We start from the raw sequence: 25762 nt of genomic DNA on the forward strand, positions 1-25762 counted from the left end.
CTTTTTTTTTTTTTTTAAGATTTTATTTATTTATTTGACAGAGAAAGATCACAAGTAGGCAGAGAGGCAGGCAGAGAGAGAGAGAGGGAAGCAGGCTCCCCACTGAGCAGGGAGCCCAATGCGGGACTCGATCCCAGGACCCTGAGATCATGACTGAACCGAAGGCAGCGGTTTAACCCACTGAGCCACCCAGGTGCCTCTAAAAAATCTTTTTTAATTTTCATTTTTACAGTTACATTCTATCATTTTCTTTAATTTTATTTTTATATATACGTAAGTTTTTTTTTCTTTACAGTTTTGGGATACAGTTTCTTCTAACAGACCAAAATACATGCAGAATCTAGTGTACTGCTCTGTTCTTTTCACTTGTCTGATCATATTCTCTCCTTTCTTCTCTCCTTCTTTTTCTTCTTTTTTTTTTTGCTAAAATCTTCTTAGATTTTCATCTTTATAATAAAATTCTATCCTTTCAATTTATTTTATATAAGTTTTTCTTTACAGTTTTGGTTTAGTGCATATTTGCACTTTTTTTTACACCTTGTTTTTACAACGTATTTATGTTTTTGCACTTTTTTTTTTAAAGATTTTATTTATTTATTTGACAGAGAGAGATCACAAGTAGGCAGAGAGGCAGGCAGAGAGAGAGAGAGAGGAGGAAGCAGACTCCCTGCTGAGCAGAGAGCCCGATGCGGAACTCGATCCCAGGACCCTGAGATCATGACCTGAGCTGAAGGTAGCAGCTTAACCCACTGAGCCACCCAGGCTCCCTTGCACTTTTTTTTTTAACAACATATTTGTTGTACCTTCTTCTAACAAACAGACCACAATAACAACCTAGGATATAGTGTATTGCTCTGTTCTGTTCACCTATCTGTTTATATTCCTCCTTTTTTCTTTTTTTGTTTTTTGTCTTTTAATTTTAATTTGTACAGTTAAATTTTATTCTTTCATTGTATTTAATTTTACTTTTGTATGTAGGTAAGTTTTTCTTCTGTTACAATTTTGAGATCTAGTCTGTCTTTTTCTTTCTTTCTTTCTTAAGCATTTATTTATTTGAGAGCGAGCAAGAGAGAGAGAGCACAGAGAAGAAGGAGAAGCAAGCTCCCTGCTCAGGGCTTGATTCCAGGACCCTGGGATTGCAACCTGAGCCAAAGGCAGCGGCTTAAACAACTGAGCCACCCAGGAGCCCCAAGGGATCTAGTTTTCTACGAAGCAAGCAAAAATACACACAGGATCCAGTATATTGCTCTGTTCTGTTCACCTGTCTGAATATCTCTCTCTTTCTCTCTTTCTTTTTTTTCCCCCCAGTTTTGGGTCTCTTCTGATTTGTTTAGTATATTTCTCTGGGGCTGTTGCTGCCATTTCAGTATTTTGTTCTCTTGTTCATCTATTCTTCTCTGGCAAGAATGATAAGACCAAAAAACTCACTTCAAAAAAGAGAACAAGAGGCAGTACTGAAATTCCAGTGACCTAAACAGTGTGGATATAAGTAAGATGTCAGAACTAGAGTTCAGAATAATAACTATAAAAAGATACTAGCTGGGCTTGAGTGAGTAGAGCATAGAGAACACTAGAGACTCCCTTTCTAGAGAAATTAAAGACCTAAAATCTAATCAGGTTGCACTAAAAAAGCTTATTAATGAGATGCAATAAAAAGTGGAGGCTCTGACTGCTAGGATAAATGAGACAGAAGAGAGAATTAGTGATATAGAAGACAAAATGATGGAGAATAAGGAAGCTGAGAAAAATAACTGAGATAAACAACTACTGGATCATGAGGGAAGAATTTGAGAGATAAGTGGTATCATAAAGCAAAATAATATTGGAATAATTGGGATCCCAGAAGAAGAGGAAAGAGAGAGACAGGGGCAGAAGGTATATTGGTACATATTATAGTGGAGAACTTTCCTAATCTGGGGAACGAAACAGGCATTCAAGTCCAGGAGGCACGGAGAACTCCCCTCAAAAATCAATAAAAATAGATTAACACACCAACATATAATTGTGAAACTTGCATAGCTATGAGTCCGAGAGATAATCCTGAAAGCAGCTCAGGGCAAGACATCTGTAACCTACAAGGTTGGAAACATTACTCTGGCAGAAGACATATCCACATAGACTTGGCAGGCCAGAAAAGACTGGCATGATATATTCAGAGTGCTAAATGAGAAAACTAACCACCCAAGAGTACTTTATCCAGCTCGGACGTCATTCAGAACAGAAGGAGAGATAAAAAGCTTCAGAGAAATAGAAACTAAAAGAATTTCTGATCACTAAACCAGCCCTGAAGGAAATATTAAGAGATCCTTTAAGTGAAGAGAGAGCTCAAAAATAACAGAGACCAGGAAGGAAAAGAGACAGTTTACAGAAACAGTGACTTTAATGGTAATACAATGGTACTAAATTCAAATCTTTCAATAGTTACTCTGAATTTAAGTGGGTTAATGCCCCTATCAAAAGACATAGGGTATGGAGATTAGATAGAAAAGCAAGACCCATTGATAATACTTTCTGAAGGAGACTCATTTTAGACCCCAAAATACCTCCAGATTGAATGTGAGGGGGTAGAAAACCACTTATCATGCTAATGGACATGAAAGCTAGGGTTGCAGTCCTTATATCAGACAAATTAGATTTTAAACCAAAGACTATAATAAGAGTTGAGGAAGGACACTGTATCATAATTAAAGGGTCTATCCAACAAGATCTAACAGTTTTAAGTATTTACGCTCCTAACGTGGGAGCAACCAGTTATATAAATCAGTTAGTAATAAAATTAAAGAAATACATCAACAATAATACAATAATAGTATGGGACTTAAACACCCCACTCACAGCAATAGACAGATCATCTAAGCAGAAGATCAACAAGGAAACAAAGACTTTGAATGACACACTGGACCAGATGGACTTCACAGATATATTCAGAACATTCCATCCCAAAGCAGCGGAATACACATTCTTCTCGAGTGCACATGGATCATTCTCCATAGATCACATCTTGGGTCACAAACCAGGTCTCAGCTGGTACCAAAAGCTTGGGATCATTTCCTGCATATTTTTGGATCACAATGCTTTGAAACTTGAACTCAACCATAAGTGGAAATTTGGAAAGAAGTCAAATACATGGAGGCTAAAGAGCATCCTACTAAAGAATGAATGGGTCCACCAGGAAATTAAGGACTTAAATTCATGGAAACAAATGGAAATGAAAGCAAAATTATTCAAAACCTTTGGGATGGGGGCACCTGGGTGGCTCAGTGGGCTAAAGCCTCTGCCTTCAGCTCAGGTCATGATCCCAGGGTCCTGGGATCGAGCCCCACATTGGACTCTCTGCTCAGCAGGGAGCCTGCTTCCCTCTCTCTCTGCCTACTTGTGATCTCTGTCTGTCAAATAAATAAATAAAATCTTAAAAAAAAAAAAACAAAATACCTTTGGGATGCAGCAAAGGCAGTCCTAAGAGGGAAGCATATACCAATACAAGCCTTTCTCAAGAAACAACATAGGGCTCAAATATAAACCTAACCTTACTCTTAAAGGAACTGGAGAAAGAACAGCAAATAAAGCCTAAACCCAGCAGGAGAAGAGAAATAATAAACTTCAGAGCAGAAATCAATGAAATAGAAACAAAAACAATAGTAGAACAGATCAATGAAACTAGGAGCTGGTTCTTTGAAAGAATTGAAAGATTGATAAACCCCTGGCCAGCCATTTCAAAAAGAAAAGAGAAAGGACCCAAATGAATATGAATGAAGGAGGAGAGATCGCAAGCAACACCAAGGAAACGCTGTTTTAAGAGCATATTGTGAGCAAGTTCATACCAGCAAATTAGGCAGTCTGGAAGAAATGGGTACATTCTTGGAGATATATAAACCATCAAAACAGAAACAGAAAGAAATAGAAGACAAAACCTGAAGAGACCCATAACCAGTAAGGAAATTGAGTCAGTAAACAGAAATCTCCCAACAAAAAAGAGTCCAGGGCCAGATGGCTTCCCAGGAGAATTCTACCAATCATTTAAAAAAGAATTAATACCTATTCTTTTGAAACAATTTTAAAAAATAGAAATGGAAGGCAAACTTTCATACTCCTTCCATGAGGCAGGCCAGCATTACCTTGGTCCCAAAACCAGACCAAGACCCCACCCAAAAGAATTACAGATCAATATCCCTGGTGAGCATGGATGTAAAAGTTCTCACGAAGACACTAGCCAGTAAGCTCCAGCAGTATATTAAAAGGATTATTTACAAGTTCCAGTTCCGGTGTGGGGAGTTTCATTCTTGGTGGTCGGATGTCGCAGTTGGTGGGTATTAACTGAGCCAAGATGCTGTGGCAATTGTCAGATTGCCCACAGGACCATAAGTACTGCTTCACACAGGCAGTTTGAAAATAAAGTTCCAGAGAAACAAAAGCTGTTTCAGGAGGATAATGGAATTCCAGTGCATCTAAAGGGTGGAGTAGCTGATGCCCTCCTGTATAGAGCTACTATGATGCTTACAGTTGGTAGAACAGCATATGCCATATATTAGCTAGCTATGGCTTCATTTCCCAAGAAGCAAGATTGACTTCAGTTTATAATCTCAGCAGACAGTTGGGTCAGTTTCGTTCAGCTCTCTGTGGACCAGTAACTGTAAATAAATGAGTTATTTGGGGATCAGTATTTATTGACTCATACTAACTGCCACCAATAAAGCAGTCTTTACCATGAAAAAAAAAAAAAGGATTATTCACTACACTACGGGGGGGGGGGGGGGGGGGCGGTGGTTTCCCCTGGGCTACAAGGGTGGTTCAACATCTGCATATCAATCAGTGTGATACACTGCATAAATAAAAGAAAGGACAAGAACCATATGATCCTTTCAGTATATGCAGAAAAAGCATTTGACAAAGTACAGCTTCCTTCCTTTCTTTTTTAAAAAAAGATTTTATTAATTTATTTATTTGACAGGTAGAAATCACAAGTAGAGAGGCAGGCGGGGGGGTGGGGGAATCAGGCTCCGCACTGAGCAGAGAACCCAATGCTGGAATCGATCCCAGGACCACAAGATCATGACCTGAGCCGAAGGCAGTGGCTTAACCCACTGAGCCACCCAGGTGCCCCAGCTTCCTTTCTTGATTAACAGTCTTCACAAGGTAGGGATATATATATAGTTATATAGTTATATAGTTATATAGTTACATAGTTATATAGGAATATATAACTCAATATCATAAAAGCCATATACAAAAAGTCCACAGTGAGTATCATTCTTAATGGGGAAAAACTCAGAGTTTTTCCCCTAAGGTCAGAAACATGGCAAGGATGTCCCCTATTACCACTGCTGCTCAGCATAGTACTAGAAGTCGTAGCCTCAGCAATCAGACACAAACAGAAATAAAAGACATCTGAATCAGCATAGAAGAAGTCAAACTTCCACTCTTTGCAGATGACTTGATACTATATATGGAAAACCCAAAAGACTCCACCAAAAATTTGCTAGAACTCATTTAGGAATTCAGCAAAGTGGCAAGCTATAAAATCAAAGCAAAGAAATCAGTTGCATTTCTATACACTAACAATGAGACAGAAGAAAGAGAAATTAAGGAGTCATTCCCATTTACAATTGTACCAAAAACTGTAAGGTACTTAAGTATAAACCTAACCACAGAGGCAAAGGATCTGTACTCAGAAAATTATGGAATACTCATCAAAGAAATTGAGGAAGACACAAAGAAATGGAAAAACCTTCCATGCTTATGGATTAGAAGAACAAATACTGTTAAAATGTTTTTGCTATGAGAGCGACTTATACATGCAGTACAATCCCTATCAAAATATCATCAGCTTTTTTCACAGAATTGGAACAAATAATCCTAAAATTTGTATGGAACCAGAAACGACCCCGATTAGCCAAAGAATATTGAAAAAGAAAACCAAAGCTGGTGACATCACAATTCAAGACGTCAAGCTGTATTACACAGCTGTAATCATCAAGACATATGGTACTGGCATAAAAACAGACACATAGATCGATGGAACAGAATAGCCCAGAAATGGACCTTCAATTCTATGGTTAACTAATCTTTGACAAAGCAGGGAAGAATATCCAATGGAAAAAAAATAGTCTCTTGAACAAATGGTGTTAGGAAAATTGGACAGCCACATGCATGAAAAATGAAACTGGACCATTTTCTTTTACCATACACAAAATAAACTCAAAATGGATGAAAAACCTAAATGTGATACAGGAATCCATCCAAATCCTAGAGGAGAACACAGGCAGCAATCTCTGTGACCTTAGATGCAGCAACTTCTTGCTAGATATGTCTCCAAAAGCAAGGGAAAGAAAAGCAAAAATGAACTATTGTTACTTCATCAAGATAAAAAGTTTTTGTATAGCAAAGGAAACAGTAGACAACACCAAAAGACAGCTGACAGAATGCAGAAGGATCTTTGCCAAGTGTCTTATCAGTTAAAGGGCTAGTATCCAAAATCTATAAAGAACTTCTCAAACTCAACACCCAAAGAACAAATAATTCAATCAGGAGATCGGCAGAAAACACAAACAGATATTTCTCCAAAGAAGACATACAAACGGCCAACAGTCACATGAAAAACTGCTCAACATCACTCATCATCAGGGAAATGCAAGTCAAAACCACAATGAGTAAGATGCCTAAGATACCTAAGAATCTCACCGCATACCAGTAAGGATGGCTAAAATTTAAAAAAAAAAAAAAACTTTATTTATTTGACAGATCACAAGTAGGCAGAAAGGGAGGGGGAAGCAGACGCCCCGCAGAGCAGAGAGCCTGATGTGGGGCTGGATCCCAGGACCCTGAGATCATGACCTGAGCTGAAGGCAGAGGCATAACCCCCTGAGCCACCCAGGAACCCCCAGATGGCTAAAATGAACAAGTTAGGAAACTATAGGTGTTGGTGAGGATATGGAGAAAGGGGAACCCTCTTGGGAAACAGTATGGAGGTTCCTCAAAAAGTTGAAAATAAAGCTACCCTATGATGCAGCAGTCATATTACTAGGTATGTAACCCAGTGATACAAATGTATTAATCCAAAGGGGCACATGCCCCCCAATGTTTACAGCAGCAATATCCATAATAGCCAAACTATGGAAAGAGTGCGGATGTCCATCTACAGATTAAATGGATAAAGAAGATATGGTGTGTGTGTGTGTGTGTGTGTGTGTGTGTGTGTGTAAAATGAAATACTACTCAGAAATAAAAAAAATGAAATCTTGCCATTTGCAATGTCTTGGATGGAACTAGAAGGTATTATGATAAGCTAAATAAGTTCATCAGAGAAAGACAATTATATGATCTCACTGATATGTGAAATTTAATAAACAAGGCAGAGAATCATAGGGGAAGAGAGGAAAAAAACAATACGAAATCAGAGAGGGGGAAAAACAAACTCTTAATCATAGGACACAAACTGAGGGTTTCTGGAGGGAAGGAGGGTGGGGGGATGGGAATATCAGTTGTTAGACATCAAGGAGGCCTTGTGATGTAATGAGCACTGGGTATTATATAAGACTGTTGAATCACTGACCTCTGCATCTGAAACTAATAGTACATTATATGTTAATTGATCTTAAAGTACAAAAATGACCAAAAAAATAAAATAGTTATAAAAAGAAAAAAGTACCGTTGACCCTTGAACAACATAGGGGTTGTGAGTACTGACCTCCTGTGCAGTCAAAAATTCATACATAAATTTTGGCTCCCCTTAACTACTTACAGCCTGCTGTCAACTGGAATCCTGACTGATTATATCAATTAACATATTTTGTATGCTATATATATATACACTATATTCTTGCAGTAAAGTTAGTTAGGAAAAAAGAAAATGTTACAAAAATCATAAGAGAGAGACACCTGGGTGGTTAAGTAGATTACGCATGTGCCTTCAGCTTAGGTCATGTTCCCCGGGTTCTGAGATTGAGGCCCACATTCAGCACCCTCCTCAGTGGGGAGCCTGCTCCCTCTCCCTTTGCTGCTTTCCCGCTTGTGCTCTCCCTTTTCTCTCTCTCTCTCGAATAAATAAAATCTTAAAAGTCATAAGAGAAATGCATTTATAGTAATGAATAGTAAAAAATCGACATATAAGTGGACCTACAGAGTTCAAACCTGTGTTGTTCATGGGTCCACTGTAGAGATACAGGAAAATAAAATAATTTAAAAAACCCAAAACTTGAATCTTAAGTAACCACAACTTGAAAGTAGCTACCAGAAAAATGAACAGTTTTCTCATATTATTTTCTCCACAGGCATGCTAAAATTAATATTTAACTTCAATCATTGCTCATTTTGACCATAACAAGGTGGGAATGAATAATCACATGGGGTATATTTGATAGACAGGGCTTTTATTTTAGGAGGGGTGTGTATAGTCAGAGACCTAATATTTATTGTATAACTACCTGATTCTAGTTACTATAATAAATATTTTTTTCTCTTATTCATACAGAAATCCTCTAGTATAATTAGATATATATATCTCCATTTTATAGAAAATGTTCAGGGGTACTTGGGTGGCCCAGTGGTTTAGGCCTCTGCCTTTGGCTCAGGTCATGATCTCTGGGTCCTAGGATCGAGCCCTGCATCAGGCTCTCTGCTCAGCAGGGAGCCTACTTCCCCTCTCTCTCTGCCTGCCTCTCTGCCTACTTGTGATTTCTCTCTTTGTCAAATAAATAAATAAGATCTTTTTTTAAATTTAATTTTATTTTTTTCAGTGTTCCAGAATCATTGTTTATGCACCATACCCAGTGGTCCATGTAATACGTGCCCTCTATAATACCCACCAGCAGCTTCACCCAACCTCCCACTCCCTCTCCTCCAAAACCCTCAGTTTGTTTCTCAGAGTCCACAGTTTCTCATGGTTTGTCTCCCCCTCCAATTTCCCCTAACTCACTTCTCCCCATCTCCCAATGTCCTCTGTGTTACTCCTTATGCACCACAAGTAAGTGCGACCATATGATAATTGAGTCTCTCTGCTTGACTTACTTCACTCACCGTAATCTCTTCCAATCCCGTTTATGTTGATACATAAGGTGGGTATTCATCCTTTCTGATGGAGGCATAATACTCCATTGTATAATGGACCATATCTTTATCTATTCATCCATCGAAGGGCATCTTGGTTCTTTCCACGGTTTGGCAACTGTGGCCATTGCTGCTATGAACATTGGGGTACAGGTGGCCCTTCTTTTCACTACATCTGTATCTTTGGGGTAAATACCCAAATACTGCAATCGCAGGGTCATAGGGTAGCTCTATTTTTAATTTTTTGAGGAATCTCCACACTGTTTTCCAAGGTGGCTGCACCAACTTGCATTCCCACCAACAGTGTAAGAAGGTTCCCCTTTCTCCACATTCTTTCCAACACCCGTTGTTTACTGTCTTATTAATTTTGGCCACTCTGACTGGTGTAAGGTGGTATCTCAGTGTGGTTTTGATTTGAATCTCCCTGATAGCTAATGCTGATGAACATTTTTTCATGTGCCTGTTAGCCATTCATATATCTTCTTTGCAGAAGTGTCTATTCATATCGTCTGCCCATTTTTTGAACGTGATTATCTGCTTAGTGTGTGTTGAGTTTGAGGAGTTCCTTATAGATCTTGGATATCAGCCCTTTGTCTGTAACGTGATTTGTGAATATCTTCTCCCATTCTGTGGGTTGCCTCTTTGTTTTGTTGACTGTTTCTTTTGCTGTGCAGAAGCTTTTGATCTTGATGAAGTCCCAAAAGGTCATTTTCGTTTTTGTTTCCTTTGTCTTTGGAGACATACCTTGAAAGAAGTTGCTGTGGCTCATGTTGAAGAGGTTACTGCCTGTGTTCTCCTCTAGGATTGTGATAGATTCCTGCCTTATGTTGAGGTTTTTTATCCATTTCGAGTTTATCTTTGTGTATGGTGTAAAGGAATTGTCGAGTTTCATTCTTCTACACATAGCTGTTCACAATTTTACCAGCACCATTTCTTGAAGAGACTTTTTTCCACTTTATATGTTTTCCTGCTTTGTTGAAGATTATTTGACCATAGAGTTGAGGGTCCGTATCTGGGCTTTCTACTCTGTTCCACTGGCCTATGTGCCTGTTTTTGTGCCAGTACCATGCTGTCTTGGTGATCACAGCTTTGTAGTAAAGCTTGAAATCAGGCAACGTGATGCCCCCAGTTTTTTTTTCTTTTTTTTCTTTTTCAACATTTCCTTAGCAATTTGGGGTCTCTTCTGGTTCCATACAAATTTTATGTTTGTTTGTTCCAGCTCTTTTAAAAATGCCGGTATAATTTTGATCAGGATGGCATTGAAAGTATAGATTGCTCTGGGCAGTATAGACATTTTAACAGTGTTTAGTCTTCTGATCCATGAGCATGGAATGGTCTTCCATCTTTTTGTCTTCTTCAATTTCTTTCATGAGTGTTCCGTACTTCCTCGTGTACAGATCCTTTACCTCTTCGGTTAGGTTTATTCCCAGGTTCCCAGGTATCTTATGGTTCTTGGTGCTATAGTAAGTGGAATCAATTCTCTAATTTCCCTTTCTATATTTTCATTGTTGGTGTATAAGAAAGCGACTGATTTGTGTACATTGATTTTTGTATTCTGTCACATTACTGAATTGCTGTATAAGTTCTAGTAGTTTGGGGGTGGAGTCTTTTGGGTTTTCCATATAAAGTATCATGTCATCTGCGAAGAGAGAGAGTTTGACGTCTTCTTTGCCAATTTGAATACCTTTTATTTCTTTTTGTTGTCTGGTTACTGTTGCTAGGACTTCTAGCACTATGTTGAACAACAGTGGTGAAAGTGGACATCCTTATGTTCCTGATCTCAAAGGGAATGCTGTCAGCTTCTCCCCATTAAGGATGATATTCACTGTGGGTTTTTCATAGATAGATTTTATGAAGTTGAGGAATGCTCCATATAAGTTCCTTATACTTTGAATTGTTTTTATCAGGAACAGATGCTACATTTGTCAAATGCTTTTTCTAAGTCAATTGAGAGGACCATGCGGTTCTTCTCTCTTATTGATTTGTTCTATCACATTGATTTGCAAATGTTGAACCACCCTTACATCCCATGGATAAATCCCACCTGGTCATGGTGGATAATCTTTTTAATTTACTGTTAGACCATATTAGCTAGGATCTTGTTGAGAATCTGGGGATTGAGCCCCACATTAGGCTCTCTGCTTGGCAGGGAGCCTGCTTTCCCCTCTGTCTCTGCCTGCCTCTCTGCCTACTTGTGATCTCTTTCTCTGTCAAATAAATAAAAAAATCTTAAAAAAAAAAAAAAAAAGAAGATGTCCAGAAGTGAAATAATTTTCTTAAATTATTTCACTGGTAAATTCCTACAAATATTTCAGGAGTACTAATTCTTCTGAAACTCTTCCAAAAAACAAACAAACAAACAAACAAACAAACCACAACAGAAGAGGCGGAAGTACTTCCAGACTCATTTTGAGGTCAGCATTACCTTGATACAAGGGAAAGAATATTATAGGCCAGTATCTCTGATGAATACAGATGTGGTAATCTGCAATAAAATATTACTAAATGAAATTCCATAGCATATTAAAAGGATCATACACCATGATCACATTGGATTTATTCCAGTGATGCAAGGATCGTTTGGTATCCACAAATCAATCAGTGTGATATATTGCATTAACAAAATGAAGGTTAAAAATCTATGATCATCTCAGTAGAAGCAAAAAAACCCCATTTGACAATTCCACACCCATTCATGCTAAAAACTCTGAACAGACTGGGTATTGAGGGAATATACCTCAACAAAATAAAGGTCTGATATGACAGGCGAAGAGCTAACATTATACTTAGTGGTAAAAAACTGAACGCTTTACCTCAAAGATCAGGAACAAAATAGCTGGTCTACTCTTGTCACTTCTAACCAGCATAGAACCAGAAGTCCTGGCCAGAATAGTTAGGCAAGGAAAAGAAATAAAAAGCATTGAAATCGGGAAGGGAGAAGTAAGTCTGTCTTTTTTTTTTTTTTGGTGACATTTATAAATATTGAAAACCATAAAGTGTCAACTAAACAGCTATTAGAATTAATATATAAATTCAGTAAAGTTGTGGGATTCAAAATCAATATGCAAAGGTTAGTTGTGTTTCTATACAGCAATTATAAACTATCAAAAAGTGAAGTTAAGAAAACATTTCCATTTACAATAGCATGAAAAAGAAAATATTCAGGAGTAAATTTAATCACAGGGGTGAAATACCTTTATGCTGAAAATTTTAAAACATTGATGAAAGAAGTTGAAGAAGACACAAATGAATGGAAAGATAATCCATGTTCATGGATTGGAATGATCAATATTCTTAAAATGTCCATACTACTCAAAGCAGTCTATAGATTCTGGGCAATTCTTATAAAAAAACCAATGGTATTTTTCACAGAACTAGAACAAACCGTCCTAAAATTTGTATGGAACCACAGAAGACCCCAAATGACCAAAGTAGTTTTAAGAAGAACAAAGATGGAGGCATCATGCTTCTTGATTTCAAACTATATTACAAAGCTGTAGTTATCCCAACAGTATGGTATTGGCATAAAAACAGACATATCAATCAATGGAAAAGAATAGAGACCTCAGAATTAAACCCATGCATATATGGTCAATGAATTTACAGTGCAGGAGCCAAGAGTATATAATAGGAAAAAGGGTAGTCTTTTCAATAAATAGTGTTGGGAAAACTGAGCAACATACAACATAATGAAACTGGACCCCTAGTTACCACCATATATGAAATCAACTCCAAGTGGATTAAAGACTTGAAAGTAAGACCTAAAACATTAGAAGACCTAGAAGAAAACATAGGTGGTCATTTCTCTGGCATCAGTCTTGGCAATGAGTTTTTTAGATTCAACACCAAAAGCAGAGGCAGCAAAAGCAAAAATAAGCAAGTGGGATCACTTTAAAGTAAAAAGCTTCTCACAGCAAAGTAAAACAGTCAAGAAATGAAAAAAGCAACCTAAGGACTGGTAGAAAATATTTACAAATCATGAATCTGATAAGGGGTTATTATCTAAAGTATATGAAGAACTTACACAGCTCAATAGCAAAAAAATCAAGCAGTCCAATTAAAAATTGAGCAATGGAACTAAAGAGACATTTTTTTCAAGGAAGACATACAAATGGCCAAGAGGTATACAAAAAGGTACTTAACATCACTAATTATCTGGGAAATAGAAATCAAAACTATAGTGAGATAGCATCTCAACGGCTGTTAGAATGACTGTCGTCAAAAAGATGAGGTAACAAATGTTTGTGAGGGTGTGGAGGAAAGGGAACCCTTGTGCACTGTTGGTAGAAATGTAAATTCGTGTAGCCACTATGGAAAACAGCATGGGGATTCCTCAAAAAAGTAAAAATAGGACTGTCATGATCCAGAAATCCCATATCTGGGTATATATCCAAAGGTAATGAAAAGAGGATATCAAATGCTGTTTATTGCAGCATTATTCATAGTAACCAAGACCTGAAAACAACCTAAGTGTCCTTCTACAGGTAAATGAATACAGAAGATGTGGTATATATACACAGTGGAATATATTGAACTCTGAGAAAGGACATCCTAGCATTTGTGACAAAATGGATGGACCTTATTATGATGATAGGCCAGTTAGAGAAAGACTAAGTACTGTATTTCACTTAGATGTGGAATCAAAAGTGGCACCTGGGTGACTCAGTTAAGCGTCTGCTTCTGGCTCAGGTCATGATCTTGGAGTCCAGTGTCAGGCTCCTTGCTCAGCAGGGAGCCTGCCTCTTCCTCTCCTTCTTCCACTGCTCTTGCTTTCTCTCGTTTTCAAGTAAATAAAATCTTTTAAAAAAATGTGGAATCTAAAAAAGCTTATTTCATAGGAACAGATTAGTGGTCAGTAGGGGCTAGGGGTTGAGGGAAAAGGGGAAGAGATATTGGTCAGAGTATAAATTTCCATCTACATGATGGTAAGTTCTGGAGATCTAATGTACAGCTTAGTGATTATAGTTAATAATACTGTATACTTAAAATTTGCTAAGAGATCTTAAATGTTCTTACCACAAAGAAGAAATGGTAATTATGTGATGTGATGCAGGTGTTAGCATATGCCATGGTTGTAATTACTTTATAATTTTAAAAAGTAGATCTGTATCTCCATTTTATAGAGAAGTCTCAGAACTTAAATAATTTTCTGAAGATCATAGCTGCTCCTCACTATTTCATCCTTATTCCTACCTTCCAGTGTCCCAAAACATGTTGTACAGGTGATCCATGATTCTAATCCTTAATTTGCTCTTTCCATCTGCTCTTAGCAGTTAGAGGTTCTCTTCCCCAACCTCAGGTTGACTTTCCATAAATGTTGTTACTTGTATTCTCTTCCTTCTTCACTTTTCTGTTTTTCTGTCTTTGGTATATTTGGCTTTTCAGCAAGAGGAGACTGACGTCACCTCGCAGTCTGTGCTGTATTCAGGGAGTAGCTGCTTCACTGCCTCAACGCAAAAAAGAAAAGAAAAACATGTCTTTGTGACATGTTGTGTCTTTAGAGCTTTCGCAGAAGTCTGAGGGATCTAGAATGCTGGTTTTGAATAGGAAAGCTTGATTAAAACTTTGGTTCTGCCTTACCATGTCAGGGGTGCTTTATCCCCTCAGAGACTGGCTTGTTTTTATTGTCAGGTAGAAATGAAAGAAAAGACATAATAGTTGCCCATCCAACTCACTATGAATGTTTAAATTAGGATATATGAAATACTCATTTCTTCTGAAGTATAGTGTAAATATAAGTTACAGCATTAGGACTTTGTGGTACATGTTAGTGGGAAGCAATCATAGTGAATTTTAGCAATTTCTTTTTTTTAGGATTTTATTTACTTGAGAGAGGGAGTGTGTGTGCACAAGCAGAGGGGAGAGGCAGAGTGAGAAACAGACTCCCGGCTGAGCAGGGAGCCCCTCGCTGGACTCTAACTCAACACCCTGAGATCATGGCCTGAGTCAAAGGCAGATGCTTAATCTCCAGACCCTCTTCTAAGACCTTTGCAGATAATGACTCATTTAATCCCCTTAATAACCCTGTCAGCCCTGTGTTTGTTTTTTCTTTTAATTAAATTAAGGTATAATGTGTTATTTGTTTCAGGGGTACAAGTTTGTGATTCATCAGTCTTACACAATTCACAGCGCTCACGCTCACCGTAGCACATACCCACCCCAGTGTCCATTACCCAACCACCCCATCCCTTCCGCTTCCCTCCCCTCCAGCAACCCTCAGTTTATTTCCTGAGATTAAGAGTATCTTAGAGTTTGTCTCCCTCTCTGATTTCTTCTTGTTTCGTTTTTCTCTCCCTTCCCCTATGGTCCTCTGTCTTGTTTCTCAAATTCCTTGTATCAGTGAGATCACATGATAATTGTCTTTCTCTGATTGACTTATTTCCCTTAGCCTAATAGCCTTTGGTTCCATCCATGTTGTTGCAAATGGCAAGATTTTGGTTTTTTGGTGGCTGCAGAATATTCCATTATGCGCGCACATGCATGTGTGTATCACGTCTTCTTTGTTCATTCATCTTTTGAAGAACATCTAGGCTCTTTCCATAGTCTGGCTGTTGTGGACATTGCTGCTATAAACATTAGGTGCACGTGCCCCTTCGGATTACTACTTTTGTATCTTTAGGGTAAATACTCAGTAGTGGAATTGCTGGGTTGTAGGGTAGCTCTATTTTCAACTTTTTGAGGAACCTCCATACTGTTTTCCAGAGTGACTGCACCAGCTTGCATTCCCACCAACAGTGTGAGAGGTTCCCCTTTCTTAAAATTTTAGCTGTTTTTGACAGTAAAAGTAGGTATTTTCATTTTTGTATTAAAATGGAATCAGACTTTGAGAGTTTTAGATCTATGATCGTTTTAAGTATTGGGAAAGTACAGCCTGCTGTGTTCCTTGCCCAGGGTTACATGGCAGCGATGGGACACTTTTATCTAGATTTCCTGATTTGATGGAGGGCTTTTTCTTTTAAGACATTCTGGCTGCCCTCATGTAGGAATAATTTTTCAGAATTTGTTTCTTACTGTTAGAAGTTAATTTCAAATGAGTTTTTCAGCTGTATAGATTTAATGAAAGATGGATGGAAGATTTCAGCTGTAGAAGATTTTCTTCCATCTTTACTGGAGAGAACTTAACAATGTTTTATTTTTACTCTCTAACTTTCTCTTCAAAACAGATACCAAAAAATGGGGCATACATTTTTTTCTTTGATATATTCATACATATATTGTTGTTTATCCTAACTTACTTTGTCTTTTTAACTTTTTAAAAAAGATTTTATTTATTTTATTTTATTTAAAAGAGAGAGTGTGAGCAGGGAGGAGGACCAGGGAGAGAGGGAAAAAGCAGGCTCCCAGCTGAGCGGGGATCCCAGTGTGAGGCTTGATAATAGGACCCAGTAATCATGACTTGAGCTGAAGGCAGATGCTAAAGGGACTGAGCCATCTAGGCACTCCTGTTTTTGTTTTGTTTTGTTTTTTGTTATTAACTTTTAAAAAAATGATTTTATTATTTATTTGACAGATCATAAGTAGGGAGAGGGGGGAAACAGGCTCCTTGCTGAGCAGAGAGCCCGATGTGGGGCTCGATCACCGGACCCTGAAATCATGACCTGAGCCGAAGGCAGAGGCTTAACCCACTGAGCCACCCAGGCACCCTTGTTTTTTTTGTTCGTTTGTTTTACTTTTTAATCTATTATTAGGTAATAATGAGGTATTACTTCTACCTTTTTAACATTATGTGTGGATAGGGATTTAGAGTGACATATTTAGGCTTCTTCAGGAGCTGTGGAAACACTCTACGTACATACAGTGTTACTGTCTTTCAGCAAATATTATGGATGTCCAGCTGGTAGTTTGCTGAATTGAATAAGCTGTGGAAGGAAGTCAGGGGCCTTTGTCATGAGTTCCAGCTTAACATTTACTAGTGACTGGGCAAATCACTAGCTTTTAGACATTCACTTTTCTTGGTTTTTAAGTTAGGGTGATAAAGTCTGCCCTAACCACCTTCATGGAATTCCATTTAATTAAAATACTTTTTTAGGTGTGGATATAAAAGCACTTTATAAATGGTAGTATACTCTAATGTGGAGACTTTTAAAGATTTACTTATTTTTATTTGAGAAAGAGAACGAGAATGAGCGGGAGGCAGAGGGAGAGAAAGAGAGAATCCCAGGCAGACTGTGTTGAGTACAGAGCCTGATAGGGGGCTTGATGTCATGACCCTGAGATCACAACCCCAGCTGAAACCAAGAGTCAGATGTTCAACCAGCTGTGCCACCCAGGGGCCCCTAATGTGAAGATTTTTAATGCCAGTGTCATCCAGAGGAGGTATGTTTGGAATTAATGATGTGACTTTAAAGAAGATGTGGAGACAAAATTAGAGGTGAAAGACACAGTTGATGAAAATGTTTGCTCATAAAATAGAATGTAATCAGAGCTACTATATGGGCCCAAGGAACAAATTTTTCTAATTTGGCTTAGTTTTTTGTTTGTTTGTTTGTTTGTTTTTCTTTTTAAAGAGGGGGGAGGGACAAAGGGAGAGGGAGACAGAATCTTGAGCAGCTCCATGTCCATGCTCCATGGGGACTCCATATCCTGACCCTGAGATCATGAGCATAAAGGTCATGAACTCAAGAGTCAGACACTTTGAGAAACCCAAATGTCCCTTGGCTTAGAACTTTTACATCTTACTCTGTTATGTCGGTCTGTAAACCGTATTATGGGAATCATGTGATCCAGAAAAAAAATTTTATTTTCTTCATTTTTATGTTGACCTCATGAACTGATTGATCTTCAAAGGTTTTACTGTAACTGATTTATATCAGTTAATATGGAAAAGAAAGAAATACTGAAGTACCAAACTGTGTTAGGTACTTTCAGATCTATTACTTCTCTTGATTCTCACAACTACTTTATAAAACAGTGAATATTATTAACATCTGCTTTGTAAATGAGGAAACAAAGTCTTCACAGTGTCATAAATTGTGCATATAATATCATCTACCTAGCAAGTGATGAATCTGGCATTCAAACCCAGGTCTGTCTGTAACTTGAAATTCCATACATTGTTTGATATGATATTGGGTATGGTTGAAGAAGGAAACCAGTAGAAGTATCAAAAAAATGAAATTTAAGTATATAAATATTGTGTAAAAAGTAGGATTTATATAAATTATTACAAATTATAAAAATGGCATATCTGACTTTTCTATTGCATTAGTTAGAAATTTACCTTGATATTTTGGCATTATTTATTTCATTGAATGTAATTCAAGATACATTGAAATCAGTATGATGGTCCTATATTAAATACTGTTAATATATTAGTTAACTGTCAGTATATTTGTTCCTTAAGATGAATTTTTGCAGTTCTATATAAATGAAATTAGGAGTCAGAGCTAATCTGTATGGCCAAAAGGAATTATTGCTACTTAAAGAAATTCTATGTTGAATATTTTTTAAAAAGCAAATAAAGAATGTACTTGTTATCTATATAAATTTGGAGGCTTACATGATTTTAAGGTAAGTGGGATATACTTCTTTTTATTATTAAATATTTTATTTATTTGATAGTGAGCACAAGCAGGGGGAGTGGCAAGTGGAGGGAGAGGGAAAAGCAGGCTCCCTACAGATCTGGAAGCCCTGTGTAGGGCTTGACTTCCAGGACCTTGGGATCATGACCTGGGTGAAGTCAGATACTTAATCGACTGAGCCGCCCAAGTGCTCCTGGGATATACTTCTTTATGTATTGGAAGTTTAAATGCTTTTGAGAATTGTAATAGAACTGTTCTTTCATTTTTATTAGGTGTTAGACAAACCCAGTAGGCTAACTGAAAAGGAACTTGCTGAGGCTGCAAGCAAGTGGGCTGCTGAGAAGCTAGAGAAGGCAGATGAGAGTAACTTACCTGAAATTGAGTATGAGGTAAGCCATAATTTCCCCTTGATGTTTCGCATGAAGAATTTTGTCTGGGTTTTAAATTATGGGTGGGAAATATTTGATTTGTTCTAGTACTTTAAAATAAACCTGGAGAAAATAGCTTCATGGATTACAAACATTTGCCACACAGAGTAATAATATGAATATGAATGATTCTGAGTTCAGTAATTGAACTATACCTGAATTTCTCCAGTAGTTTAGAACTGATAGAATAGAAAAAATAGGGAATATAAGGAAAATGCATTATTTATCCTTTTATGGTTTTTGCTGTTAAAAGTATCTCTAGAAATCATGCTAAGCCCCTGGTCATAAACCAGTGAATTCAGAATAAAAATCTATTTAGATGTTTGATCTTGGGCTATATTTATATCACATTTTATATTCTATGCAAATTATCTTATAAATATCCCAAGAAATGAGATGACACATTGTTTGAGTTAATGGTGATCTTTGATGAGTCTTGAGTACCAAAAGATGAGAGCATTTTTGGGTCCATAGAATACTGTTTATGAATTTTTGCATTAAAGCATTTGAAAATGAACTCAGACTTTTCTATATAACCTAGCACATCTCTCACAGGGAAATATAGATGTTTCATTAGCATGGTGCTAAAGGGATTATTTTAGTATGATGGGCAGAGAATATATAAATCTCTATACCATGATAGATTATGTAGATTTGAAGATTTCTGGCTTTTCAAAACATTTTAAGATACCTTTTATAGAATGTCCTTTAATAAAATGGGTCCAGCATTAGAATTTGATATAAAATGTATATACCTACATAAATCTTTATGTACCTGCAAAAATCCTTTCCAAAATAACTAATGTACATGGCTCATAGAAAGTACAAACCACTACAGACCCTATCAGTACATACACAAATAAAGCCTCTCTTTTTTAAAATGCTGATCTGTCATTTAGGTATCAATTATTCTCAAATAGGGCAGGATTTCCTTGTTGTTGTACCTGTAATGGTAGGTATTTATACATATTCTTGAGTGACTATATCAACACCATCTAGCTGTCCCTTTTTGGCACCTTTCCAGCACTATTTAAAAGCATGAACAATAAAGGAATTTATAGGGCCATTTTGTTTATTTTCTAAATACTTAGAATAGTGGTTTTTATATTAATAATAATAATAGGTCTGTATACTTCAAAATTGCTGTTTTGGAAAGCTGATAATTTTTTTCAGAGTACTTAAAAACTTCCGAAAATATCACTTTCTTGTTTGTTTTAATACTCTCCAGTTAAGAAGCTTTATTAAGATATATTCATCTTCTATTTGCAAACGACATGTCAGATAAAGGGCTAGTATTCAAAATCTATAAAGAACTTATCAGACTCAACACCCACAGAACAAATAATCCAATCAAGAAGTGGGCAGAGGACATGAACAGACATTTCTACAAAGAAGATATCCAGATGGCCAACAGACACATGAGAAAGTGCTCCACATCACTTGGTATCAGGGAAATACAAACCAATACCACAATGAGATACCACCACCTCACGCCAGTCAGAATGGCTAAAATTAACAAGGCAGGAAATCACAGATTCTGGCGAGGATGCAGAGAAAGGGGAACCCTCCTACACTGTTGGTGGGAATGCAAGCTGGTGCAACAACTCTGGAAAAGAGCATGGAGGTTCCTCAAAAAGTTGTAAATAGAGCTACCCTACCACCCAGAAATTGCACTACTGGGTATTTAACCTAAAGATGCAAATGTAGTGATTTGAAAGGGCATGTGCACCCGAATGTTTATAGCAGCAATGTCCACAATAGCCAAACTATGGAAAGAACCTAGATGTCCATGAACAGATAAATGGATAAATTAGATGTGGGGTATATATACAATGGAATACTATGCAGCCATCAAAAGAAATGAAATCTTGCCATTTGCGACAACGTGGATGGAACTAGAGGGTATTATGCTTAGTGAAATAAGTCAATCAGAGAAAGACAATTATCATATGATCTCCCTGATACGAGGAAGTTGAGAGGCAAAGTGGCGGGTTTGGGGAGTAGGGAAGGAAAAAAGGAAACATGATGGGATTGGGAGGGAGACAAACCATAAGAGACTCTTCTTTTTTTTTTTTTAAAGATTTTATTTATTTATTTGACAGACAGAGATCACAAGTAGGCAGAGGCAGGCAGAGAGATGAGGAAGCAGGCTCCCCGCTGAGCAGAGAGCCCGATGTGGGGCTCGATCCCAGGGCCCTGAGATCATGACCTGAGCCGAAGGCAGAGGCTTTAACTTACTGAGCCACCAGGCGCCCCCATAAGAGACTCTTAATCTCACAAAACAAACTGAGGGTTGCGGTGGGGGGTGGGGTGGGAGAGGGGGATAGGGAGAGGGTGGTTGGGTTATGGACACTGGGGAAAGTATGTGCTAGGTATGGTGAGTGCTGTGAAGTGTGTAAACCTGGCGATTTACAGACCTGTACCCCTGGGGCTAATAATACATTATATGTTAATAAAAAATAAAACATTTTTAAAAAGATATATTCATCTTCCCCATCATTTTTATACCTCTTAATTGGGGGAAAAAAAGAAAACAAGACTCCTCACTATCAACCTTCCCCAGATTTTAAATATTTTATTTATTGCTTGAGTGGATCTTGAGTCTTAATAGTCAGTGACATTGAGTCTAGAAAGACTTTCTTTTTAACCTTGTTATTTTTTATTTTGAATTAATAAGTAAAAAACAGTAAGAATCTGTAAGTGGGATGATAGGTCAGCCATGATGTTTTGTTGAACCAAAGGCAAGGTAAGTGAGGGTAGGATTGAGATCTCTTTGATATGTTTGTTACAGGGTATACATCATTAATGTTGAGCAACAACGTCAATTTCATAGCACTGTCTACAATGTTTTTCAAGTTAGTTTGATACTTTCTTATACTGGAAATAAAGCATTTGGGAAATTTTTATGATTTTCTTTTATTTAAAAACCTAATCCCACCTGTCATTTATTAACATTTTGCTCAGATAGTAACTTTTGTTCTCTGTCAGTCTTTACATAGTTACTCTTTTCTGTGATCTATGCTTTTTGAGAAATAGAATTTTGACTTTGATTCTGAAAACTTGTATCTGATTTGATAGAATAAACTGGAAGGAAAAAAGGACTTTGGTGCTAGGAAAGAGATTGGTATAATACTGTGTGTGTGTTTGTTTAAATGTACTTGTGACAGTATTTTTATTTTATGGGGTTTTTTAAAAAGTTTTTTTAAAAGATTTTATTTATCTGAGAGGGAGAGAGGGATTGAATGAGTGGGGAAAGGGGCAAAGGGAGAAGCAGAGCTGGGAGTTTGACGTGGTACTTGATACCAGGACCCTGCGATCATGAACTGAGTTGAAGGTGATTTTTTTTTTAAATTTATTTATTTATTTGACAGATAGAGAGTACAAGTAGGCAGAGCAGTAGGCAGAGGGAGAAGCAGACTCCCCGCTGAGCAGGGAGTCCGATGTGGGGCTCGATCCCAGCACCCTGGGATCATGACCCAAGCCGAAGGTAGTTGCTTAACAGACTGAGCCACCCAGGCACCCCTGAAGGCAGATGTTTAACCAACTGAGCCACCCAGGTGCCCTGAAGATTTTTTTTTTTTTTAAAGATTTTATTTATTTATTTGACAGAGAGAGATCACAAGTAGACAGAGAGGCAGGCAGAGAGAGAGAGGGAAGCGGGCTCCCTGCTGAGCAGAGAGCCTGATGCTGGACTCGATCCCAGGACCCCGAGATCATGACCTGAACTGAAGGCAGTGGCTTAACCCACTGAGCCACCCAGGCGCCCCTGAAGATTTTTTTTAAAGGAATCTCTACACCCAGCCTGGGGCTCAAACAAAGCAACACTGAGATCAAGAGCTACATGCTCTACCAACTGAGCCAGCCATGCAGTTCTTTCTGTAAGTTACTTAAGTAATCGTCCATGTACTTCAGAAACATTGTGTAGGTTTATTTTTATGACTGGAGAGAGATTAAATATTTATTTTTCCAGTTTTGCCTCAGGGGTACAGTTCTGTGAATCATCAGTCTTACACAATTCACAGCACTTGTCATAGCACATACCCTCCCCAATGTCCATCACCCAGCCACCCCATCTCTCCCTAACATTAAGATTGTGACTACTCTAAGTACCTCATATACGTGGAATTGTAAGTATTTATCGTCTGTGATTGGCTCCTTCAGTTTGTGTAATGTCCTTAAGGGTCATCCATGTTGTAGCATATCACAGAATTTTCTTCCTTATTGAAGCTCAGTAATATTCCATTGTGTGTATGTACCACATTTTGCTTATCCATTCATCTGTCAGTAGATACTTGGATTGATTCTACATTTAGCTGTTGTGAATAATGCTGCTATGAACATGGATATCCAAATATCTTTGAGACCCTGCTTTAAGTTCTTTTGAATATGTATTCAGAAGTGGAATTCCTGGGGGCTCCTGGGTGGCTCAGTGGTTAAAGCCTCTGCCTTCAGCTCAGGTCATGATCCCAGGGTCCTGGGATCAAGTTCTGCATTGGGCTCTCTGCTCAGCAGGGAGCCTGTCCTCCTCCTCATCCTCTCTCTCTGCCTGCCTCTCTGCCTGCTTGTGATCTGTCTGTCAAAAAAAAAAAAAAACTTAAAAAAAAAAGTGGAATTCCTGGATCATATGGTAATTGTATTTTTAATTTTTTAAGGAACTTCCATACTGTCTTCCACAATGACTGTACTATTTTATATTCCCACCAACAGTACGCAAGAGTTTGTAATTGCTCCACAGCCTCGCTATCACTTACAGTTTTCTGGGTTTTGGCTAGTAGCCACCCTGATGGGTGTGAGGTCGTATCTCATTATAGTTTTGATTTGCATTTCACTAATGACTAGTGATGTTTTCCCTTGTGCTTAATGGCCCTCCATATATCTTCTTTGAAGAAATGTGTATTTAAGTCTATTGCTTATTTTTTTGTTTCCTTGTTGTTGAGTTTTAGAAGTTTTCTATATATTCTATACCTAATCCCTTATCAGATATATGATTTGCAAATATTTCTCCCATTCTGTGGGCTACCTTCTTACTCTGTTAATAGTGCTATTTGATAAGCATTAAGCTTAATCATTAAGTCCAGTTTTTCTATTTTTTCTTTTGTTACCTGTACCTTTGATGTCTTGAAGAAGAAATCAGTGGCCAATCTAAAGTCACAGAGCTTTTGTCCTGTGTTTTCTTCTAAGAGTTTTATTATTTTAGGTCCTACATTTAGGTCCTTGTTCCATTATGAGTTAAGTTTTATATATGGTGTTAGGGTCCAGCTTCATTCTTTTGCATGTTGATATCCAGTTTTTCAGTATCATCTGTTGAAAGGGGTGTAGTTTTCCCATTGTATGGTCTTGGCATCCTTGTTAAAAAACATTTAACATGTATGTGACTTCTGGGCTCTTTTCTATTCCAGTGGTTTATATGTTTGTCTTTATTCCAGTATTACACTGATTTGATTAAAGTAGCTTGGTGGTAAGTTTTGAAATCAGGAAGTGTAGGTCTTCCGCTTTTGCTCTTTTTCAAGGCTTATTTTAGGTATCTTGGGTCCCTTCAGATTCCTTATGAATTTTAGTAGAGGGTTTTTTTTCCTTATTTCTGTAAAAAATGGCATTGGTATTTTGGTAGGGAGTGCCTTGAAAATGTATATTGCTTTGGGTATTATTGACATTTTAATAATATTAAGTCTTTGCAGTATGTGCACATAGGATGTGTTTTCATTTATGTTTTATTTCAGCAGTGTTTTTATAGTTTTCATTATACAAATTTTTCATCTCCTTGGTTAATTCCTAAATTTTGTCCATTTTGATGCTATCGTAAGTGGAATTCTTCTGTGATTTACTTTTTAAATTATTTTGTTGTTCATCTACAGAAATGCAGTTAATTTTTACCTGTTGAGTTTGTATCTTGCTACTTTGCTGAATTCATTTATAGTGTGTGTGTGTGTGTGTGTGTGTGTGTGTGTGTGTGTAATCTTTAGGGTTTTCTACATATAAGGTCATATCTGCAAAAAGAGAATTTTATTTATTCCTTTCTAATTTGCATACCCCTTCTCCTCTCTCCTCTCCTTCCCTAACTGTTCTGACTAAAACTCCCAGTACTGTTTTGCATAGAAGTGGTGAAAGCAGGGATCCTTGCCTTGGCCCTAATCTTAAAGAAAGATCAGTGTTTCAGTATTGAGTGTGAGGCTAGCTGTGGGTTTTTCATATATGGCTTTTATTATGCAGTTTACTTCTAGTCCTAGTTTGTTGAGTATCATCATGAAAGGGTGTTAAATTTTGTCAAATGCTTCTTCCATATGAATTCAGGTGATTGTGTAGATTTTTCCCCATCATTCTGTTGATGTAGAGTATTACATTGATCAAGTTTCCTGTGTTGAACTATCCCTTGCATTTCAGGAATAAATCCCACTTGTGCATGATGTATAATCCTTTTAATATGCTGCTGAATGCTTTTTGCTAGTGTTTTGTTGAGATTTTTGGCGTCAGTGTTCCTAAGGGACTGTGTAGCTTTTGTTGTAATGTCTTTGTCTGGCTTTGGTTTCGAGGTAATAATGTCCCCTTAGAATGAATTAGGAAGTGTTCCTTCCTCTTCAGTTTTTTTGAAAGAGTTTTAAAAGGCTTGATATTAGTTCTTTAAATTTTTGGGAGAGCTTATTATCAGTGAAACCATTAGATTCATGGCTTTTCTTTGTTGGGAGTTTTTTTTTTTAAAGATTTTATTTATTTATTTGAAATAGAGAGAGAGAGAGATCACAAGTAGGCAGAGAGGCAGGCAGAGAGAGGGAG

At 37.5% G+C, this 25762-nt stretch overlaps 1 protein-coding gene across 7 annotated transcripts in view; it reads left to right on the forward strand.

Annotated features, from left to right (window-relative positions):
• Positions 1-25762, forward strand: part of PPHLN1 (periphilin 1) — a 153774-nt gene that overhangs the window by 70248 nt on the left and 57764 nt on the right. For all 7 annotated transcript variants that reach the window (XM_032347920.1, XM_032347918.1, XM_032347916.1 and 4 more), the window contains one exon: positions 18836-18952. In XM_032347920.1, coding sequence (XP_032203811.1) covers positions 18836-18952 — 117 coding nt within the window. The remainder of the gene's footprint in view (positions 1-18835; positions 18953-25762) is intronic.

The sequence above is a fragment of the Mustela erminea genome, chromosome 6, assembly GCF_009829155.1.
Source record: "Mustela erminea isolate mMusErm1 chromosome 6, mMusErm1.Pri, whole genome shotgun sequence".
In the NCBI taxonomy this organism is placed as follows: Eukaryota; Metazoa; Chordata; class Mammalia; order Carnivora; family Mustelidae; genus Mustela; species Mustela erminea.